Below are 23,345 nucleotides of genomic sequence, written 5' to 3'. Positions count from 1 at the left end.
TCGGTGGCACCGGCGACGTCACGTCGTGCTGGTGTGGCACTTAGTCCAGTTACAATTAGACCGTCGGTTTGAACTTACGTATGTGACGCGCGACTATTGTCCAATGGGCGATGGCTCGCAAAAATTCAAACATCAGGAGTTATGCTATTCAGCAGGTCTTTTAGTTCACGGCTGCGGAACGATAAAAAGGAAATAGTTCTCGGTAATTTTCTCGACGACTGTTTGTGACAGACCCGCGTTTACTTGCACACACGTGGGGAAATATCTTTAATTATTACTCAATAGTGTACGTTGAATGTACGTGGTGTTTTTATTTACAAGTGTCTAACAGTGTGTCAAATATGGTTGCCGCGCCTCGTGTCAATAAATAAAACGGCGTTTCCTCAAATGTTTACTTATTTCCCCAAAAATAAACTTAACTAGAAATGGTTTTTAAATACACCATTCACAATTCGCAGTCTACTTCTGCTGCTGGTTTGGAATATTGATTTCCGTTATGTTAGTCCCAGAAGGTTTTATAGCACGCCGAGCCTAATTATTATTTATGTCGGCTCGTATACAATCCACATTTTATGTAAATCATTTTAATATAGAACGGGTTATACGCCACTATTGCCGCGAGTTTGTGTTGAATAGTATAAACTGTAACTATTTCATTGAAAGCTTACCGCAGTGAAATTTCAATGCTTGAAATTGAAATGGTCAAGCGCGATCGTTAAAAACTGAAAAGTCTATCAATAGTTTCTTGGCTAGTACTTATTGATTTTGCTACTACTGAACTTGGTGCATTATAGAGCCCTATTTTAAATTCATTAAATAGGCTACACCACAAGTGAGTCGACGCGTTAGACTTTATTTAAGTGAAGAAAAAGAAAATTCGTGTCGTGTAATAATTGTTACAAACATAAAGTTCAATTCGTGTATTGAATGTGCTACGGATACATTATTATTATTTCGATGTGAGAGTGTAAGCTTTCGTATACATATCTATTGAGTTGATAAATGCTCGAAGGCGGCTTTAGGTCGCATTATGATTGATACTCCTTGGCGCGGCGCGAGTCATGTCAACATTGAGCCAGCTCAAAGTTCGTTGATACAACTCGCAGTCACTAAGCATTATGACCGACTTTCGATGACCCATTTCAATGTAAAAGCCCAAAAAACAAAGTAGTTACTAAAACAATAAAGTATTTTAGAATATAATTGAAATTTGGTGTTGTAATGCTATAATCTAGGAAGCGGAGTGTCGCATAACGTTGTGGAAACAAATAAGATGTTGTTGTGTCTCCAAGGGAAATTTGTAGCCGGCTAGTAGCTCTCGTGGCTCCAGTAGAGCGGTGCGACAATGTAGACGCTAATGATGTTGACACTAGAGGCGGCTCGAGGTGGGCCTGGCCCCCTCGGCTCTCATGCCGTCGCTCGGCGCTCACCTCTTCGAGTGCACTCACATATACACCACACTAAACGTATCCCTGAAATGTTCTCAAATTGTGTTACACCGTTTTATCGTTGATTTAAACAGAGTAAGTGGCCTGACCCCAATCCGTCGCCGATCCCCCGCTACGGCTTTTATTGTCTTTACCTACAGTCTATCTACCCGAGTTGCAAAATTTGATTTGCACCAGTTTCGCGTTGTCTGGACGTGCTCAAAGTTAAGTTAATTATGTTACAAAACTGTGACGATCTAAGTGCTTAGGCTCGTGTTGATTTTTTTATATTAATAGCCGGCAAATGTAGTAGTTATTCATCTGATATTTACTCATACTAACTAATGCGCTGCGCCGTCGGGTTTAAAGGAACGGAATACAGATTAGGAAAGGATACACGATACTTAAATATCTGCTTCAAATATAACTCAAAGTTAGGTTGGGTTCAAATAAGTAGTAGACTTTGATTCAAGTATTTCATGATGTAGTAATAAGATTTTTCATATTTTACCTATGAAGTATGAACTATGGCAAAACAAATAAATATTCTAAGTTCTTTATTTTGTAAGGAAGTAAAGGTATACGTCAAATTTTATGATCCAAATAACTTTGGTCCTTTTCTATTATCGTTTCGCTGCATTTTGTGTTATTAGTGTAGATATGGCCAGATTTATAATCACAACCATAATATTGACTTTAAAACCTTATAGCAGATTTTATGGCTTGGTTTAATTGCTTCAAGATATCCCTCGTTAAATGTCTGCCTTGTGTTTATCAAGATGTTTCCGCAAATTTATTATCTTGACACTAAAATAGAACCACTATTTGATGTCTGAAGACTTTTAATACAGTACAATCGTTCCGAGTGCTACCGTCCGACTTGAATCTTCAAATGTAGAGTTAGCACGTTAAACGCTCGATGGGTCCCCGGGGCAGGCGGCGGGCGGCGGGCGCGGCGCAGCGAGCCCACGTCGCTCGCGTCGCGTCGTTTCGCTCAAGCGTCGGTTTGAATCAACAAACGAAATCTTCCACTGAAAACTTACATGATGTTGTTTTAAAACTTTTCAGTTCGTTTTCTTCGGGACTTTAAAAGTTTTGCACTTGTGTTTAGTTTGATAATTTAATATTGGAAGAGATTTCCCAATGGGTTATATATAAAAAAAACTAACTTTCAAAAGTAATTTAGACAAGTCACTATTTAAAAGTTACATGAGTGACGACCGCGAAAGTTTACCTTAATGGGAGTGTTATTTCAGGCTCCATAATGTTTCACGTGCGGCGGCGGCCGGCTGACGCGCAGCCTCGGCGCAGGAAGAAGAAGGCTGGCTCCGGCGTGGGTACCGGCGGCCGGCCCGGCAGCGAGCCCATGCTGCTCGAGGTGGCGCCCGACGCCTCGCCGCTCGAGAACGGGCGCAGGGTGCGGATCAACGACGTTGTCGAGGTATGGTTTTTTTACTGGTCTCTCATATGTGTGAGTTAGCCTGGGTAGGTACCACTGCAAAGTCTATTTCTGCCACCAAGCAAAAGTGTGTAGACAATGTTCTGTTCCGGTTTGAAAAATAATGTAGCCAGTGTAACTACTGGATATAATAAGACTTAATATCTCATGTCTCAGGTTGGCGAGCGCAGTGGACTACCAAACAATACTTTGTAATTCTAGGTGTTGGACGGTGTCTCTGCTGTTTATGGGCGGTCATATCGCTTACCATCTGACGAACAGCAAGCCCGTCTCGTCATTCAAAGCAATAAAAAAAATACCATTTGTTTAGTTACAGTCGTCATACAATTCTAGATGTATACTTACTAAGTGTCTGCGGAACATTTTTTCCAACACCTAAAAATTTAAAAGCAAAACCTTGTCAGTTATGAAATGATTACTACTTTGAATATTTCGGTTGGGTACGATACCACATTACCCTTTAAACGTTTTCCATCGTCCTTTATAATTGTATTGTCAATGTAATGAACTCATATGAACTGAAAAGGTGAGTATGATGACAATTTCGATAAAAAACCTTATACTATAAATAACGTATACTATTAACTTATATTATTTTGACACAAACGTCGTCGCGTTGGGGAACCGCAAAAGAAGCATATTCATGCCCTCCGAGTACCGAGTTCGGACCCTCGACGTAGCGACGTTTGGTCTAAAATATTACTAGGCAGTTACAAAATACTCAAAAGAAAAACACATACTATGATTTTTTTTTTGCTTTTTAGACGTTTTTTGTTTTTAGGGTTATTTTATTTTTTTATTGTTATTAAAAAAAAATACAATTTTCTCCACCATGAGCTTCGCTTCTCACGGTTTTGGTAACACCTACTCATTGGAATCTTATGAGACCAAACACTCCATATGTGCTGTAAGTTGTTGAGGCCTTAGTTATCCCGCAGAGAACATGATGCTGCAGTATCAGCTCAAGATTGTCATGCCTCAGTAATACTACCGAAGTTATAGTATACCAAATTTCATATCAATCGGACTTGTGAAAGTAGCAAAAGAGATGACGATCTTCAAACGCCTGAATGGATCCTCCTTAATTATAAGAACTTTCTCAAGCATATTAGCTTTAAAACAAAGTAAAACCACATCAAAGTCGGCCCACGCGTTTCGTAGTTACGATGCCACTAAGAGACATACAAATACATACCCTAAACTCTTAACATCCCCCTTTTTTATCGGGGATTGAAAATACGTGGGTGTACGAGAAAAGTTTGTAATAAGGTTAATCATAAAGAGTTGTGTCGCGTTTTATACTGTTTGTAATTTGCATACATATGATAAAAATATATTCCGAGGCAATCTAAATACCGTCCAACTCTTTCTTATTTTTTTTTCTCGTTACCTTAGGTGTCGGTGGAGTATACAAATCTAAACACATTACTCACGAGGGCTTACGATGTAACCCTTCAAGGATTAACCGAATTGATCCCACGAATGATAGACGGAGAAGTAATTACAGCCCTCGGTACAAATGCGATGCATATCGGAGCGTGCGGGCTTTGTCATGATATTTTTGTGCCGGCAAAGTCTGCGAATATCTGAGTACTCAAGTTCCTTTCAGTTACTTCGGAGTTTTACCTCAGTCTTGTGGTTTATTGGTTCGGTTAAGTAATGTTTGGGGCTAGTTGCGATCGGTGTTTGAAAAGGTGACCGCGAATAAACAAAGAAACTTGACACTAATACGAAATTAGTGTAAATTATTTCGCATTCTGCGTGTAACGTACTTCGTTTTTAAAGAACTGTGCAAGAGCACTCAGATTAAACATTTTATCCTTAGCTCGATGTGCGCATCTAACGGGGAGCCAGATGTCCATAGTACCACACACTCGCACCATAAGGATCCCTTAAAGTGTCCGCATTTAAACCTTTTCCTCTATAAATGGAACTTTTTCAATCTAATGAGATCACAGAAGTTACTTATTGTCATGTAGAGCACAAACCAATCAATGGCTATTCCATGCAAGGATTACGTGGTCAACAGTATATTTTTAGTGCTATATTTTTTATCGTCTCCTGCGTCTGGTGGCAGCGTTTAGGGGCTGTGGACCTGGAGGTGTTAGATTTGGATTCCAGACAACACTAAACAAATACTGGGTTTCTAGGAAAGGGTGCACGTTAGGCAGGCTGCCGGTTTTTAAAACATAGCTAAAACTATTTTGCAACAGCCGTGAAGAAGTGTGTAGCGCCAACGACAACGTGGAGGGGGATAGGGGCAGGCAGTAGTGAAATTGAGACGATACCGTCTCCAGACTAAGCGTTATCGTAACGCCGTTTGTGGTAAATGATCGCAATCACTTTTTTCGATCCATCGCGAAAATCGACCAATCAGTACAAAGGTTTTTTTGACATGCTTACAAATGAGTCATTTGTAAGCATGTCAAAAAAATCAAATGAGTCCATTTAATCGTATCGGATTATCGAATTATTGAAAACTATCGTTAATAATGATGTGTGTGGTCTAGTCTCGACAATAGCTTTACATTGGCTAATTACGTTTGCGTTCGCAGTGTAAACCGTGAAAGCACGTTGTTAATATCATAGCCAGAGTCCCGTTTAATAAACCAGACAGAATACGAGTATATCCAGTTACTTCAAAACCAGTGCGTCTATGGCAACCCGTATGAATTGAGAAGACTGTTAGTTGATTGTCGTCATTTTTTTGGCTCATTCACAAAGGTTGCTTGAAAAGGTAATTAGTGCATCCAAATTCCCAACCACAACTTGCTTTTTTAGTTTTGTTGAGTAATATGCGACTGCTATTGCCACATCACGTACAAAATGCAATACGAGCAATCCACCTACATATTTTAGATTTAGAATTGAGTGAGTGAGTGTCTGAGCTGGAAATCGGAACCATTGTGCTTCCACAGTCCTATAATGCAGTTATTAGAAGATTGTATTCAACGGTGATCAGTTTCTTGAACTCGGTAGGTATAATAACGGTACAGGAAAAATATCATCATAGTTCTTCGCATAAGTGGCCCTGGTGCCAAATATTACAGTTTCTGTTTGTTATTAAAACTTTTCAGTTTCAATTATATTCTAATGTCGATCGTAGCATGTCGATTCCAAATGCCAAGAAATTCATATTGTATAATAATTATATAAATATGTATACATTTTATATAGTTACAAACCAACTGGTTGTGTAAAAGTTGAAATTAAGCTGGAACTGTAATATCTGTAATGCAATTGGCGCTGTCGCAGCGCGCTTTCGTATTAAATTATTCAAAACAAGCAAAAAACTACTGTGGGATGTATTAATTACCGTCTAATTTACAAGCTTTACACTAGATTATAATTAACGATGTTTGCTGTCTATCGGATACAAACGAGAATTCCCACGATTTATATTATTCTAAAATTAATGTATTATGTAATAAATATATTCTTATTTATATATACACAATTTATGGATCCTTTCACTTATAAAAAACAAAATATTCATTTTTTATATCTATGGTTGCTTTCAATTGCAATCTGTATTATGTTAATGATTTTTAACCACCTCTCATTTTATAGATTTGCTCTACTCTTGATAACAAATTATATACAATTTTACTTATTTTTTTTTATAAATGTTAAAGATAGTGAAGAAGTTTGTTTGTTTGCCAGTTACCGGTAAATGGTTTTGGATTTTTAGTGCATAAATAGAACATATCCTGGATTAACATACAGGGTCCTCTTCATCCTAGACAAGTACACAGTGGTACCTTCTTTAACCGGGCAAGATTTTCGACGCAGGCAAACCCGCGGGTATCGTATAGTTTAACATAATGTATAATATGATACTGAGAGTGTTTTTACTTGAATAAAACATAAGCTCAGCGATGTGACACTTAAATTGGTCAGCCGAAATGTCGTAGCGTGGGTTGTTCCATCAATCTCAAACGAGAAACCCGTGCCAAGACTTAAAAGTGGCAAAATCTTTACATTTTAAAATCATTTATATTCTGTCCCTGAATATAAAAGTCATACATTTATACAATATAAGTAAGTCTGTTTATCTTAATAAAACATATAACTACGATACAATTGTGGTAGTTAGGCAAACAAGATGGTATATCATAGATAGTATTTACACAATAAATATCTACGATATTTGATGTTACGGAGAGTTTTTTTTATAGTTATCCGTACAATATTTGTATTTACTTTATCTATATTAATATTGGGAAGCTCATGATTTTGTTGTTGTTACATATTAATGGTAAGAATTACGGATTCGTTTTTTAAAGTTCTTACTAATAGAAACATTATCATTGAGAGCTACTATTTATTTCGGGGGCACACTTTTATGTGAGCAAGTAAAACTAGTCTTACTAGATATATTTTTTTATACCATATTTATCTTTATTGCCAAGCGATATTTTTCTATTCACAGAAAATGCACTCATATGATTATTTTCATTTTAATTGTCGCTCGGTGAGACACATGCCAGGTGTTAGATTTACGATCGATAAGACGTCGCCAAAGGCCTTTTTAAATATTCAATAATGTCTATGGCGTTTTATTGTAATAATTATAAAAGGACAAAACTATTAACTTTTAATCGGGTGATTATTTACTCGCTTAGCCTTAATAACAGACTTTACTGAATGATAATAATTATTTTATTTACGTCGTCAGAAAAAGACTTCTGTACGATAATGCCTTTATATTTGTGCTCGTGCGCTGGCTATATTGCCGACTGTAAATAATTGTCTATATTTATATATAGCACACATTATGCCAAACTCTTAAAAATAAATGACTCTTTTCGGTTGATTAACGCGTACTGAGTGACTCCATCATTGATATAAAGTAAGAGCCATAATTTTAAGTCACAAGACAGCTTCTATTTGCATTTTATATTTACTAACCTATAATGCACATATAAACTGCATGCAGTAAGTTCACGGTACCAGCAGCGCGGCTAATTAAATTACTTATGTTAATGCACGTTTGCATTCCTACCAGCCTTTCGCGTTATTAATTCAGCGAACATTTTGTTTCCGCGGCCGCTCATACAATCGTAAATAAGTCAGTAACTTCGCGGACAATCTTTATCTATAAATTTTTAATGTCGCCATGAATCGAGTTTCAAGCGGGAAATTTCAAAATATCATATGTGACGTTGACTTTCATTTACAATATCTTGTTATGCTTATATGCCTAATTAAAACACATAACAAGATAGTAACGAAGTTTCAAGCAGTGATGGACGAGATGAGAGGTACTATTCCTTAATCCCCGTCAGTATATAACTTTGCCCAACAAGTTACAACTTATCTGTGTTTGTGACACCGCAATCATCGATACATTTTAATATAAAGACCTTATATTATAGGGCCTTCATCGTCCAGGACTGTTATGTCTGTATTTTTAATTAGCTGAATATCGTACTTTTTTCTTTTGTAAAACCTATTAACATCCATATTTGATATGGTAGGTATAGCTTTATTACCTAAATACTTAGCATAATATTGTTAAAGGTAGTATTAAAATGTAGGTATGTTATTATTATTCTTGTTAAATCTGGTAATATTGTATATTAGCTATTCTGGCTTCACTATCTATTTTGTGTTTGGCTAATTGCTATATGCTTGGTGTAATTAAAATAAGCACCATAACGCTTACTCGTTTTATCTGTCCACTCACACGGAACGAAGTTTCAAATAAAATTTAATTTCCATAATTAGGAAACTAAGAACCAACGGTGAATTAATTTTATGCTTTGAAATAAATTAAAGAAACATTGTGTATTTAGTTATTTTCTACGTGACCTTATCAAGCAGCTGAACAGTCTATATAACTTTACTCAGTGTCGTTAAACTAAACAAATTGAATCTTCGGTGGTACTTTTGTGGGATCCTAATTATCCGGAGTACATTATTAACTTTTCCAAGAGCCCTCGGTGAAAAACTTTTATCACTATACGAACTTAAAGCTTGGTATAGTAACGAAAACAGAACACCAACCTCTAGGACGATTTAGATTCCGGACTAAATGTTGTAACTTTTTATCAACAATTATCAAGTAGTGAAGACAGCTGAGAAATCTACGTGGCATTAATAAATTGGGATCTCGAGCTCAACCGTCCCTTCCTAACGTCACGTCACGTTGATATACGACTTATTTGTGACTTCTTATTTCGTAACATCCGAATTCGCCCGGATTGGAAATATATGGGTAACCATTGGATCTCCTAAATCTGCTCATATTATCCCCGATACATAAGCCTACACGTGTATGTGTGATTATATATACATATGTATCGGTGCAGCAGCAAATTATTATTCATTTATAGTAAGGATTTTAAAGAATATATGTGACAGGTGGGATCCGGCAATGGCACAACACTGCAACTGTACGGGCCGTCGATCCAGCCTCGGCATTGCGTGGTGGCGCCGGCAGAGGGCGGCGGCTACACCGTCACGCCTCTGCACGCGGACGCGCACGTCTACGTCAACGGGCAACGGGTCATGCACACGCAGCGGTTACAGGTCAGTCACAACGAACGCGCAACTATCCAAAAATTAGTAAGTACTTAAACAAATGAGTAGGTAACGAAGAACAATCGATTATGCATTGCCGGTCTTTAACAATCCCTTTTATTTTTATCATACCTTATAAGTTGAATCATTTATCTTGCGCGTGTTCAGGTTTTGAACGTCCTTTGCAACACTATATATACAGCTACACTTGCGTATCTACGTACACATGTCAACTAGTTGTGCTAAAAAATGTTTAAAAAGTTACCATTATGTAGTCTACGAACACCCATATAACAGTAGTCTATTTTAATTCTAACAAGCTTTATAATATTTTTTGAAAATTGTAATATGCCAAATACAATTAACACATCGGTCAATAAGTCCCGAGACTAATATATAAATTGCGCTGTTACGGATAAATACTATCGATTTTCAAAAATTACTGACCTCTATGTAAAACATGTCAAAATTTCATAAACTTTCAACAATTTGTAAAAAAGTTACAGTGATTTTAGTGATGCTACTTTGAGTGTCTCTAAAACAATGGACGAAAAAGAATTTCGAGTGTTGATTAAACATTGTTTTCCAATAGGAAAAAATACCGTTGAAATAAAATTTTGGCTAGATAAATTTTATGAGATCTCTGCTCCATCAAAAGCAACAGTTAAACGTTGGTTTGCTGAATTTAAACGTGGGCATACAGACACCAATGATGCTGAACGCTCAGGACGTCCAAATGAGATTGTGATTCCAAATAACATAAAAAAGTACACAAAATCGTTTTGGAAGATAGTAAAGTGATGTTACAGGAGATAGCCGACATTCTAAAGATATCAAAAGGCAATGCATTTGTCATTTTGCAGGAACATTTGTCCATGAGAAAGCTTTGTTCAAAGTGGGTACCGCGTTTGCTCACCGTTGACCAAAAGGATCAACGTGTTGAAGCCTCGGAGTGCTGTTTGGAGGTTTTAAGGCGAAATAAAACGATTTTTTTCTTGCAATATGTGACAATGGATGAAACCTGGATCTACCACTACACTCCAAAGTCAAAACGGCAGTCAATTGAATGGACGGCAACCGACGAAAGGCGTCCAAAGCGACCAGAAACACAAATGTCTGCTGGCAAGGTTATGGCTAGCGTGTTTTGGGATGCGCAAGTTATAATATTCATTGACTATCTTCAGAAGGGAGAATGGATCAATAGCGAATATTATATCGCATAAATGGTGTGTCTGAAGCATGAAATCGCGAAAAAACGGCCTCAAGTGCAAAAGAAAAAAGTGCTTTTCCATCAAGACAATGCCGGGTCACACAGCGGTCGCCATAATGGCAAAACTGCAAGAATTAAAGATTGAGTTGATGTCTCACCCACCATATTCTCTAGTTTTGGCTCCCAGCTTCTATTACCTGTTTGCTAAACTGAAAAAAATGCTTTCCGGAAAATATATTGGCCCAAATGGAGAAGAGATCGCTGAAACTGAAGCGTATTTTGAAGGGTTAGACAAATCGTTTTATAGGAAGGGTATAGAAATTTTAGAGAAGCGCTGGCTTGATTGTATCACTTTTGAAGGAGACTATCTTGATAAATAAAAACGAAATATGTCAAAAAAAATTGTTTTTCTTACTTAGGCTCGGGACTTATTGACCGATGTAATATATGAAACTTCTATGTATACAAACGCGTTTAAATGTTATCTATTAGGGGCCTTATTCTCTATCCCGCACGTTATTGTAACAGTGCGTAACAAGCACGTAACACAACACATCATGTTTAGGACTATAGAAATTTGGCTTACAGAATACCATTCCACGCACATTTCTCAAATATAACATGACGTTACGCGTTTACACTATCATACAGAAAAAGGGCCCAGCTCATTTGACAAATAGACTGTTACTACATGCCATAGTCGGTAGAGTTTAGTCAAGAAGATTGCTTGGTTTAGCGCGAAAGTGGTTTTAGTAAACACTATTTTATATTCCTACATTAGTTTAAATCCCGATTAACTAACTTCGTAAATTCCTTCCCCAACTTCTCTCGGATTTGACACGAAGCCGGATCGAGTTTTAGTCACCGAACATCAACAGTTTGCATCAACATTACCAGAACCGGTAGTTTAGTGAGGCAGACCTAATTAATTTAAAAGTTTTTTTATGTTAAGAATGGATGTAGCCGTCGGTGGTGGATAGTTACCATCTCGCAAATTATTCAAAACTACATAATCTATTAAAATTAAACTATGCCCCCCCCCCCCCCCCCCAAAGTGTTCGAATCATCGGGACAAAAGTAAAATATTAAAACCGCGATATAATCCGTAAAATAATTTAATTTAAATGTCTAACATTCGCGTAAACATAAGAAATCATTATACGTAATCCATATTTTAGACGCAATTAATCTAAATGAAATACTTTACTGTTCAGCAAAACACGCCACAATCTATTTATATCTGCCGCAAAAAAGTATTAGTGAACCAAACTACATATTTTACTATTATACATAGAAAAATCCAGCTGTTATATATAACAGTCCACAGATGTTGTTTAAAAGTAGTTGGTACATTTTGGCATAGCTCCGTCCAATTTAATATATAAATAATTCAGAAGTAAAAATGATAAGATTCACGTTTGTCAAGTTTGAACTCGTTTAATTAGACACCTTACCTACAAATTTGTACGGAACCCTCGGTGTGCGAGACCAACTCGCGCTTGCCCGGCTTTTGTGTTATGAAGAATGTGTAGTTACTGTTTACTGCAGTTCTGATGACTACCATCACGAAAAAAACTTGATATCGTCATGCTCCCGTAAGGAAAAGAGCTCTACACTAATTTGAAGCCTTGTCTTAATGCGATATACCAACAGTTCACGCCCATTTAGTACTTGTTATAAATTATTTTCCATAAAACAAATGTTTTAGAATCTTATAGTGTGGTTGACATATATGATAAACAGCCGGCGCTGCGAGGCCACGTGTTCACATATTATTTTTCTTGATAAGGATCATTCGGCTATTACTCTGCGAGGGAATAAAATATTAACCAGACAGCTCACCGGTGCCCTCGTGTCCTCTAAATTTCATTTTCGACTTTTCGTCATTTTTATAACGTATTTTTTTCACTCCGGGTGTTAGAGAGGTTTTTACCTTGTTATTTATTCTGCGAGCGTCAATACGACAGTCGAGAAAGCGCCTGTTTATCCTGTTGTAGCGCGTGCAAAAGTACTTTTTGTTTCGTCTGTAACGAAATGTATTAAACCCTCGTACGCCAATACCAAAACTTTCCTATGTCCATAGAGGCTGATGTGTAGGTAGTATTCTAATTTAGTAAACCTATAATTAATTTTATTACATAATTTGGAATATGCCTTAAATATATTTATTTTGCGTGAAGAAGTGTTATTTATTTCCAAATAGTTGTGAACGCGCGTTGGGATTTGTTGCAAAAGTATATAATTTTTAATGATAATTTATTAACTATATGTAATCGAATGTAATTATATTTTAGGTTTGTTATTCGAAATGTTTGTTTCTTAAAGCCTTGCCCAATAGGCAACACAAGTCACAGTTTTTATACATATTAGGTATAATCATAATAAATAAACTTAGTAATGAGTAATTAAAATATTCATTTAAAACAAATTACGACAAACATAAGCACGCACGTACTACGGCTATTGTTTTGGCAGTAAACGTTCTACAGTACGTTCAATACACGTTCCCATTTTGTTAATAGCTTTTAGCTATAATATACACACGCAATCAAAGTTGCTTCAAATTCGATTAATCTTTCTGCCTTAATTCATATTCACCTAAAACTCGACAAAGATGAAAGGATGAATAATTAAATTTCAGGAGTTTCTCAAGTTTCCCGAGCTAGCGGAATTATTTTATTTATATTAAATTCAATGTGAAATTCTCGACGAACTGTAACGAACGTCGAATTGTCAAGAGACGCTAAGGTATGGCCGAAGAATATAACAATTCTTCATTAGAAACTCTTTGATATATTTCCCTCATTAAATGAATTTTAGGTGGAAATAAAATATTACTTTTTACACTACGATGTGTTATATAATAATAATACAGCTAGGTATGTAAATATTACACCATATGCCACTTACGAGTGGTAGTTTGCCATTCAGTACACACTCATCCAAACGTCCAAATGCTTGAGTTTGCTAATCCTATACATTCGATGACAGAAGAAAGTGTTTCTTACCAATCCCAACAGCACTCCTTTCTTTCGTAAATTTTATGTCGCTCAGGTATGCATAGCCTACCGTGTATCGCCGGGAACGTTGGAGGTGCCAACGCCAACAAATAAATAAAAACGACTATGATATATGATGTTCTCACTCATATCCGTCTAATGTGTTGGTGGTATTCCGTACGTGGCGGCAGCTATTTCAATGTGTTATGTACTTAACATAAAATCGATGAAGAAGCGCGATACTCGCGGCTAAGATCGCTTTACGGAATAGCGTTGCATATTTATTATTATAAATGATTTATGTCCGTTACAGAAATTGTATGTTAGTAAAGTAAATTGTACGTATAGTTTATGGATGAAAATGTTGTTGTTGGAAAATACTCGCTACACATTTCGATGTCGTGATGCTTCTTTGTTCTTGCGTCTTTATGTTCAAGACTCTATTGAAGTCACACGTTGTATGTAGATCAGGTGATAAAATATTGAATTGGATTGTAATGGTAGTAAAATTAGACAGAACTTTTAACAGGGTGTAGATTTATTTATTTTAAAAGAGTATTTAATTTATTTTCTAATATAAATATGAATACACAATAAGCTTTGGAACATAATTATTATTGTCGCGTTTGATTAATCCATCCCCATTAGAATTCTGCTCAATGTCATGGATTATGTTCTCAACGTAGTATTAAATAGGTACACCCAGCCTTAGTTTCGGTGCCAACGTTGTTAACTTCTCAACTAAAACATAAAGTTTATGGAATATGTTTTTTATGTATGAAGTAATACAAAAGAAAAGTATACTAAAGGATTTTCGTGATTTTTAATATTATAACGGAGACAAAAGAATCTTTTACAGATTCCAATTATTTAAATAATATGAAATAGTGTATTGTTAGCGAGGGGGCTAAGCCGCTGTTTCTTATTTCAGCAGTGTTAGATATCTATACGAGCAGCATCGTAATACGGTTATGAAAATAATAGACCTGTACGGAAATTAAAGCATTAATGTAATCGTATTTTAGGTAGAACAGTGAAGACGCGATTAACCAGACTAATTGTAGTCGTATAATCAAAAGTGCCTATCAATAAACGATGCTTCGTAGCTTTGTCCACATCAATGAGCATGTCCTGAATCATAAGTAGCCTATAATCACTCAAGGGCCATTAATATTCTTATTAGTAAAAGTAATTTGAAAATTAATTATTTTTTTTTTGTTTTAGAACAAGGTTTTTGATTAGACTATAAAGATATTTGCTCTCGATTAGCAATTCCAATGATTGCGTATCCAAATATCTGTGGTTCGAATACTCGAGTCTCTACTGTCGTTTTAAAAGAAGTGTCCCTATCGTTATGTATTTAAATTTAGATTAGATTTGAGTATGAAATGACATGCAAAGCATAAAACTAGCCTGCAATATAAAGTTGCCGAGTCCACTCACGTAGGTGTTACGGTGTATGCAATATGTTTGCAGAAGTTAATTTAACTCGTGTGTGTCCCCCAGCACGGCTGTCTGCTCAAGTTCGGGCGCGTGTCGACGTTCCGCTTCGTGGACCCGGCGCAGGAGAACATCATCAATAGAAACCTCGCGCAGTCGCAACACTTCGGCTCGGGATCCATATACGATCGGTGAGTGTTCACTCGCACTTGCACTACATGTTATATGTTGTGATTAGTTGTATCCTTTGTTCGATTTAGTCCAACTCGATTAGCATTTTTCTAAATTCTCGTTTGTGTACACCTGCAACATCTTGTTATCGCATCTATAGTTTTATTTTGAACTAATTGTTACGTGACCGTCACCGAAACCGTCGCTTTTTTAATCACCGTTATTTGTTTATCATCTGTCGTTGTTTTCTTTTGCATGTTTCTGTCACTGGCTCACGAACATCCGCTTGTGTACGTTACCCCCACGCTAGCTCGCCGACGTCCGCCGGCGAGAACAGCGGCGCCATGTCGCCCGCGTCGGTCGCGTCGCGGCCCTCCGACGCGCTCGACGCGAACGCGAACACCACCGGCGACACCGACTACATGCGCACCATGAGCCCCGTCTCGCACGACACCTACTACCGCGACGGGCACGACGCGCGACACGACGCGCGACACGACGCACGGCACGCCGCCGACACCACGCCGTACAACAACAACACGCTCAAACTGGACAACGAGTCGCTCATGATGTCTCAGCATCTGAGCGACTCGAAGGATGATTACACTAAAGACGACATATCCGGCTCCGTGTACAACGAGCAAGAGCCGAGCGTGAACACTACGCGCACGCCCACCTCACAATACAAAGACAACTACGAGACCACGTTCGATTTAGACGGAAACGTTGAGACTAAGAGCATCTGTAGCGCCAAGAGCGGCGGCTCGGGACACGACAACAGGTACCGTCCACGATCAGACGTAAAGCTTCATATTAAATACAATCGCCACTGTCTCAACGCTTAGCTGTTATTGTCTGTTTTTGTTCTGCTTTATCGGAAAACGTTTTTAGATATTTTTCTATGCACACTTAGTTTGTTATTTATGATCAAACACTTTATAAATCAGTGTTCTATTTGTGGTAATAATATTTCACATAGTGTTATAACGTCGTAATTAACTTTGAAGTGTGATACTGATGACTAACATAACATTACAAATTGGTTTAAAAAGCCTAGCATTGAATCACCTTATGTCATGGTGTTGGGGGTTTACATGGATTGGCATCACAGCTGAGCAATCCTGAATGTTTGGGCAGAAAGTCAGCGAGGCTCTACAAAAGCACGAGACACTAAGAAATACGGCTAGTTTGAATGTTCACGCTGTATCGTGCAGGATGGTGGGGCGGCCGGCGCAGGAGGCGATCCTGCCGGCGGTGCTGGAGTTCCCGGAAGCGGGACAGGCTCAGTTCCTGTCCGCCGTCATCACCAGGCTCGACCCGCACGCGCCCGCATTCAAACTTGCCCCCGTTTACACGCTGTACTTGTGCGCGAGGTACGTACACATAGATTAATAGTTACCCGAGTCTTTCTGAGAAATGTCCTTTTTTAATACTTATGACAATGATTATTGTCGTATTTTCACGCTAACACTTTTTACCCTGTTAAATAAGTAAAATTCATAAAAACATAACTTCATTGTCACTCACTGAAACGTGTATTTAGAGGAAATGCATGAAGGCGATGCCCCACGTGACGAGCGATGTGTGTTCGCAGATACCGCGCGTCGACGCACTACCGGCCCGAGCTCACGCCCAACGAGCGCGCGCACAAGCTCACCGCCTTCCTGCACCACGTCGCCACGCTCATACACGCCACCGTACAGGTCCATACATACAATAAATATATACAACTAATCAAAACATTGGTCTGGTATAAATTTGCTCAAATAAATTTAAATAAATTATCTATAAAAATATAAACTAATTAATAAAATGGTACACACTAAATATTACGTATTAACATTTCAGGAACGTGCAAAAGATTCGGCGGCGCAAGCGTTTTGGATGGCTAATGCCAGCGAGCTGCTACATTTCCTAAAATTTGACCGCCATATATCCTCATTTTCGACACAGGCGCAAGAAGTTTTATTGATGACAGTGCAAAATGCTTTCAGGTAAACATTCATTTAAACACCGTTAGAACTAGAGTAGTTGATTTTATCAAATATTCTTATAGCCCACATCTTATGTGTTAGCAGATTAGATTGCTGACTTTTCACTTTTTTGTATAGTACTTTTCCAATTTTCTGTTTATTATGTACTTTTACGATTTATAAAAATAATATAAAATATTTTTATTTAGCGCCAACTAAATATATACAGTTACAGGTTTTGACGTCTCCTTATACAATGTAAATTCATTATAACGTAAATTCGGCTTTTGTTTTAATTTTAATAACTATACCAAATATACACACAGCATAAGCAATAAAATCCAATAAACACTGAGATTTGTTTTCAGCAATCTAGTGTCTTGCTTCCAAAATGAGCTGTCCCGCGCGCTCGACACGCTGACGAGCGGCGGCGGCGCGGGCGCGGGGGCCGGCGGCGCGCCCGCGGGCGACGCCAACGACGCCACCGCGCCCACTGTGCAGGCGCTGGCCGCCGCCATGGTGCTGCTGCGCCGGTGCCGCGTCAACGCCGCGCTCACCATACAACTCTTCTCACATCTTTTCCACTACATCAACGCGTTCTGTTTCAATAAGGTTATATTTTTAACGTTTTGGAATGAAAACGATCCTTAAAAATCAATCTATAATTATAATTGATTAATAGAATTCTCGTTTGTTTAAAAGGAGTTGTGAAAATGCTAAAGTGCAAATTAGTAAGTTCGTGGACAAACAATCTAGTGATTCACTGATTGCAAATTTTAAGTCGTGAATGGTTGTGCGTTCAGCTGATATCAGAGCCGGGGTCGGTGAGCGCACGATGGGGCGCGGCGCTGTCGGCGCGTCTGGCGCAGCTCGCCTCCTGGGCCGAGCGGCAGGGGCTCGAGCTCGCCGCCGACTGCCACCTCGCGCGCACGCACCAGGCTGGTCAGTATACATCACCACGCCTCAATAACACCACACTTACTTATGACTATCTTTATAACTTTGCGAAATAGAATAAACGAGTAAAAATATAAAATATATGTACTGTATACTATAACAAGTCATCGTTGTGTGTGCAGCGCGGCTGATACAGGGCGAGTATCGGACAGGCGAGGAGGTGTGCGCCGCGCTGGCGACGTGCTTTAAACTAAACTCGGCGCAGGTGCGCGCGTTACTGGCGCCGCTCGTGACGCCCGACGTGCTCGAAGCTGCCGTCGCGCACGCGCGCGCGCTCGCGGACGAACTGTGCCGCGCCGACGGACGAGAGGCACGTACCGCACATATCAAAATTATTTATACTTCATCTTCATGATATCATTAAAAAAATAGTATGGACAATATTATTATGAGTGTTATACTCGTGATTAGATCGAGGCTGAGGAGCGTTGGTGGCTGGGTGCGGGGCTGCTGATTCCAGCAGACGGGTTCAGTGCGGAAGTGGTGCGCGGCGTGCCGCCAGGGCTAGCAGAGTTCGTGGCGCCGCTGCAGCGCGGCGGGCTATGTCGGTTGGCGCTGCAGGCGCATGCGCCGGGTGCGTGGACGGTGTACATGCCACCGCCCGCAGCGACGCGCCCGCGCGCCCCGCCCGCGCCGCCGCTCTCTATCGTGCATCTACATAAAAACTCTAACGGCATGGGGCTCAGCATCGTCGCCGCCAAGGTACGTACCATACCGCTTACCCTACTCTAACAACTGCTATCTGCAACTGCATAAGAATGACCTTAATGGATGTAAAACAGGGCGCGGGACAGAGCAAGCTAGGCATTTACATCAAGTCAGTTGTGCCTGGTGGAGCGGCCGCAGCGGACGGGCGGCTGGCAGCCGGCGACCAACTGCTTTCGGTTGATGGACAGTCACTCGTCGGCATCACACAAGAAAAGGTTAGTTTTGTCACGAAAACACAAAACACCTCACGTTCATAACTTATGTTCGCACTATTTCCTAGGCTTCCACTAAATAATTCCCCTTTTTCCATAAACTTTTCAGTTTTAAGTATCGTAAATTTATGTTTGTCAATTTAGGCAGCAGAATACCTCGTGAGGACTGGACCTACTGTCACGTTAGAAGTGGCAAAGCAGGGCGCCATGCTTCACGGATTAGCAACTCTACTTCATCAACCCGCATATAATCAACGACAAGGTATGTTTGCTCAGGACCCCCTTGTTATTTTTAATACTGCAAAATAATACTACTGCATTTCGTCATTTATTGATATGCTATCAAATTTCAATATTTTTTGTGTCATATAATAAAAACTTAGATAAGTTAGTTTACAATATGTTTGAGTGTAACTGTTTGGCATACGCGGATGTGGCGTCAGACGAGGAGGTGCAGTTCGAGGACCGCGCGCGCCGCAACTCGGGCACGTTCATCAACCCGCACCCCGCGCTGCTCAAGCCCACCTCGCCGCTCACGGAGCTCGCCACTGCAGGCAAACCTCTATTTTGTTTATACAGAACACCTTTACATCCCAAACGTGTCGACGTCACGTGTCTTCTTAATTATAATCGATACGGGTTATACTGGTGTTGTGATTTGTTTATTTCTTTCGTTTTAAAATCTCGTTTTTTTTTTCCTGGTAACTTTTTCGTTCGATTTGGTTCTATTGTTTTCTTCTACTACAAGATTAGTCTTCAGTAATATTTTGTTCTAGCTTTTCAGTTTATAATAATGAGATTAGCCGATTAGCATATGAATAGCGGTTAAGCATTTAAATGGGTACTTCGCGTTGCAGGATATGGTCGTCGTCCTTGTAATTATCGATGTCAACTTTTGAGGGACGAGTCCACTGAGTCCAGTACGGATGACAGCGAGGACTTCACGCCGCAGTACCATGGCTCCATTCCCAGACTAATAATAACTTTAGACAGAGAAAACGATCAATTACGAGAAGATTTATCGCCCGACACGCCGGGTTGTCCGATCGAGTTGAAGACCGGTCAACCGCCGCGACCTATACCGGTGTTTACGTTCACGTGTGAAGACTTTGACGAGAAGCATCCCAGCAGCGACACGACCGCGGAGGACACGCATGCGTCGACGGAGAACCTTATGCCATGTGTGCCCACTCCGCCCGCACCGCCCACGCCGCCCACACCGCCCGCGCACTACGAGTACAGCGGCGAGCGCGCCGACAGCGGCGACAGCGACGCGGGCCTGCCGCCGCAGATGAGGCCCATCGACACCAGGCTCACGCTCGACCTGTTCAACATGCGCGCCAAGGACGGCGACGCATTCCGCCGCCGCTGTACCGCCGTCGACGAATGCGTCAGCGCGTGCGAGTGCTGCCGCACGCCGCAGCCAGAGACGCAGCCGATACCATTCATCGACGAGCCCAATTCCGAACCGGTCATATTTGAAAATGACGGAATCCCTGAAAACATCGGCACGCCTAAAATTAGGAGAATATTGCCGTCTCTATCACTTGACAAGCCGGATGACAAGAAGCCGGAAACTGCCGATGCGATCTGCCAAACTCTTTCATCCCCTTTGGATTCGGAACCGAAACCATCATCCACATTACTTGTAGGACCCAGACTTGACGTCAAATTAGATATCGCCCGAGAAAGTAAAAAAATAGAAGACGTTCAGTGCCGTCTCCGAAGGTCATTATTTACGATGTCTAAATCTTATTCAAGCAAATCCGAGGATACAGAGATTCCGTCCACATACTCGACATCTCAGTCTTTCGACGACACGACCGATGACAAACCCGAAACTAAAGCTGTCGTTCAAACGCCAGTGGAAATAGGTGCAAAAAAGATATTGGACAGTGCCGACAGAAAATCTTGGAAATCACCGGATGAATTTAGACCGGCATTCGGGAAAGTGAAAGCTTTAACTAAACACTTCAATGCTATCAATCTCACGTATAGTGTCAAAGTTTACAAACGAAATTGTCAATCTAGTCCTAATCTCAGCACGTGCGGTAAGAAAGCTAGTAAAATTATTGACTCGATCCCAATGAGTGTCAGTTTAGCAGACATACAATATGAGACGGAAAAAACTGAAACAACCGAATCGAAAGGTGCAAAAATGTCCGATGACGAAGTAAAAAGCATACTCATCCAGTTAGAAGACTGGTCCAGATATGGTTCGCGGGGCAGCGAGGACACTCTGGCGCAAGGTAATGAGTTTGAGCTACCCAATTTGCCGGCCGAGGAACAGACTGAGGGCGCACTCAACGGATACATTTTTAACGAAATCGTCGATAAAAAACCGAGGAAGATCACACTTGATAATATAAGACTAAAATCAAATCAATCCAGTGTGAATTCGGATCAAATAAAAAGGAGCAAAGAATCTTTGGGCCGAAGCGAGAGTATATACAAATTGAATAAAGATGACTCCCCATCAGAGGCGCCGCGACAGGCGACACGCGCATCGTCGTCGGGCGACGTGTGTGTTGCGGCGGCGGAGTGCGGCGGCGCGCTGGCGCTGAGCTGGCCGGACGTGCGGCCCGCGCGCCGCAGCCTCGCGACCAGCCCCGCGCTCAGCTCCGCGCCGAGCCCCGCCGTCTCCAGCTCGACTGCCCTCACACCTTGTAAGGCTCCACTACAAGCATGATAATAGGTGTGTTCTAGCCGTCCCACTATTTTTTTTCGAGCGTCCATTCGTATCATTTCTCGTCATATTTTTTTTTGTTACAGCATGCGTTTATTACTTGTATTCTTTTTCTTTCGTTTCTCGAATTCCGTCGAATTCCGCACAGTTATGTTGAAGTATAAGGTTGTTATATTTTATTTGCAAGGACACAATGCTGACATTTTTGTTTTTGCTACATTATAATTATTTTTTTAGATGTATGTTACAGGAGCACGCTTATGCTTTTCAGGTTTAAAGCGGAATTAATATGAATCTAGTTGTTATAGCAGTGGCTCGTGATATATTTATGTTTTGTATCGACAGCGGGCACGGGTGGGGTCGCGGGTGGGGTCGCGGGCGGGGGCGCGGTGCGGCGCGCGTCGGAGCGCGACCTGCCGGCGCGGCTGGCGGCCGAGCCCGTGAAGCCGAGCAAGAGCACGCCCGCGCTGCACCACGCCGCCTCGCCGCCGGTCACCATGCCGCACACGTATGTACCGACAATCATTGCACGAACTTATCTACCTATGTGAAAATTGTTCAAATTATTTTCTTAAACCTTAAAATGACTAGTATGTTAAAAATAAAAGAAGTATTTTAATAGCTTTTTCATAATTTGGATACCTTTGCGTCTTATTAATATAATTATACAATTACGATACGATACGGATACGATTCCTAACAACCGATACTGTAAATGAAACGACTATCTGTCACTAGATTTTCCTTGCAGCTTTAGAAGATTTCCATTTTAAAATATCTTGGTAATAGCCAAACTTTTAAGAGCACAGGAAACTAATGATTGAAATACCAATGCTTGTTATTAAATATTATTTATTTTAAAAATATAACAATAACGGTCATGTATATCAATATTGAGTTAGGTCCATGTACGCTAGTACTGGTAGGTGATCGGTTGTATGTGTGTGTCAGCACGTCGATGAGTCCCGGCGCGGCGGGCTCTCCGAGCGCTTGGCCCAGCAAGTCGCGGAGCAGCCACAACCTGTCCACGCCGGCGCACCACGACGGCTTCTACCAGAACCTCTCCACCGTGCACTCGCAGCATCACGCGCTACAGGATAGGTAACACTGCTTATGCTAATACGTAGCTGTTGTCTTCCTCTTGTAAAATAGCACATACATTGCTCCAAGCTATTTGCAGACTGTGAAACAAAAGGAGCAGAATTAATACGTATCACCGTAAAATTAATGACAGTCTGTCCTGCAGTTGTTTATTTAAAATTGTGTATTAACCAGAAAAAAGTTGTTCTACGAAATTACGACAAAAAATTAAAATTCCTATCCTAATATTGGGTCCAGCATGTTGATGGGTGTGTAATGTGTATAATCTGTTACTTTATACAGAAGGGAATTGCATTATGCAGTTTTCACAAACTACATTTGCCGAATTATTCCATTGTTTAAAAACGTGCGTACATTCCAGATGGTCATCTCTACGCAGCTCGACGGGTAGCAACCGGCCCCAGTCGGCGCACTTCTCTGCCGCCACACAGGAGCAAACTCCGGATTCTCCCTCACACCAGGTAATTGTTAATTATA

At 40.2% G+C, this 23,345-nt stretch overlaps 1 protein-coding gene across 5 annotated transcripts in view; it reads left to right on the top strand.

The window, feature by feature from the left end:
- The window catches only part of LOC115447529 (afadin), a 74,194-nt gene that overhangs the window by 44,282 nt on the left and 6,567 nt on the right, over positions 1–23,345 (top strand). For 3 of the 5 annotated variants that reach the window (XM_037443110.1, XM_037443109.1, XM_037443108.1), the window contains exons 9-24: positions 2,684–2,868; positions 9,253–9,420; positions 15,127–15,251; positions 15,542–16,012; positions 16,446–16,604; positions 16,826–16,934; positions 17,080–17,225; positions 17,573–17,816; positions 18,008–18,146; positions 18,284–18,471; positions 18,573–18,863; positions 18,944–19,084; positions 19,226–19,343; positions 22,113–22,275; positions 22,719–22,868; positions 23,230–23,329. In XM_037443110.1, coding sequence (XP_037299007.1) covers positions 2,684–2,868; positions 9,253–9,420; positions 15,127–15,251; positions 15,542–16,012; positions 16,446–16,604; positions 16,826–16,934; positions 17,080–17,225; positions 17,573–17,816; positions 18,008–18,146; positions 18,284–18,471; positions 18,573–18,863; positions 18,944–19,084; positions 19,226–19,343; positions 22,113–22,275; positions 22,719–22,868; positions 23,230–23,329 — 2,897 coding nt within the window. Of the gene's footprint in view, positions 1–2,683; positions 2,869–9,252; positions 9,421–15,126; positions 15,252–15,541; positions 16,013–16,445; positions 16,605–16,825; positions 16,935–17,079; positions 17,226–17,572; positions 17,817–18,007; positions 18,147–18,283; positions 18,472–18,572; positions 18,864–18,943; positions 19,085–19,225; positions 19,344–19,524; positions 19,636–19,938; positions 21,670–22,112; positions 22,276–22,718; positions 22,869–23,229; positions 23,330–23,345 lie in introns of all 5 variants that reach the window. The other 2 variants (XM_037443112.1, XM_037443111.1) reach the window with 2 other exon arrangements.

The sequence above is a fragment of the Manduca sexta genome, chromosome 26 (assembly GCF_014839805.1).
Source record: "Manduca sexta isolate Smith_Timp_Sample1 chromosome 26, JHU_Msex_v1.0, whole genome shotgun sequence".
Classification (NCBI taxonomy): domain Eukaryota; kingdom Metazoa; phylum Arthropoda; class Insecta; order Lepidoptera; family Sphingidae; genus Manduca; species Manduca sexta.
Note: the sequence above shows the minus strand (reverse complement) of the source record. Positions and strands in the feature narration are given on the sequence as shown.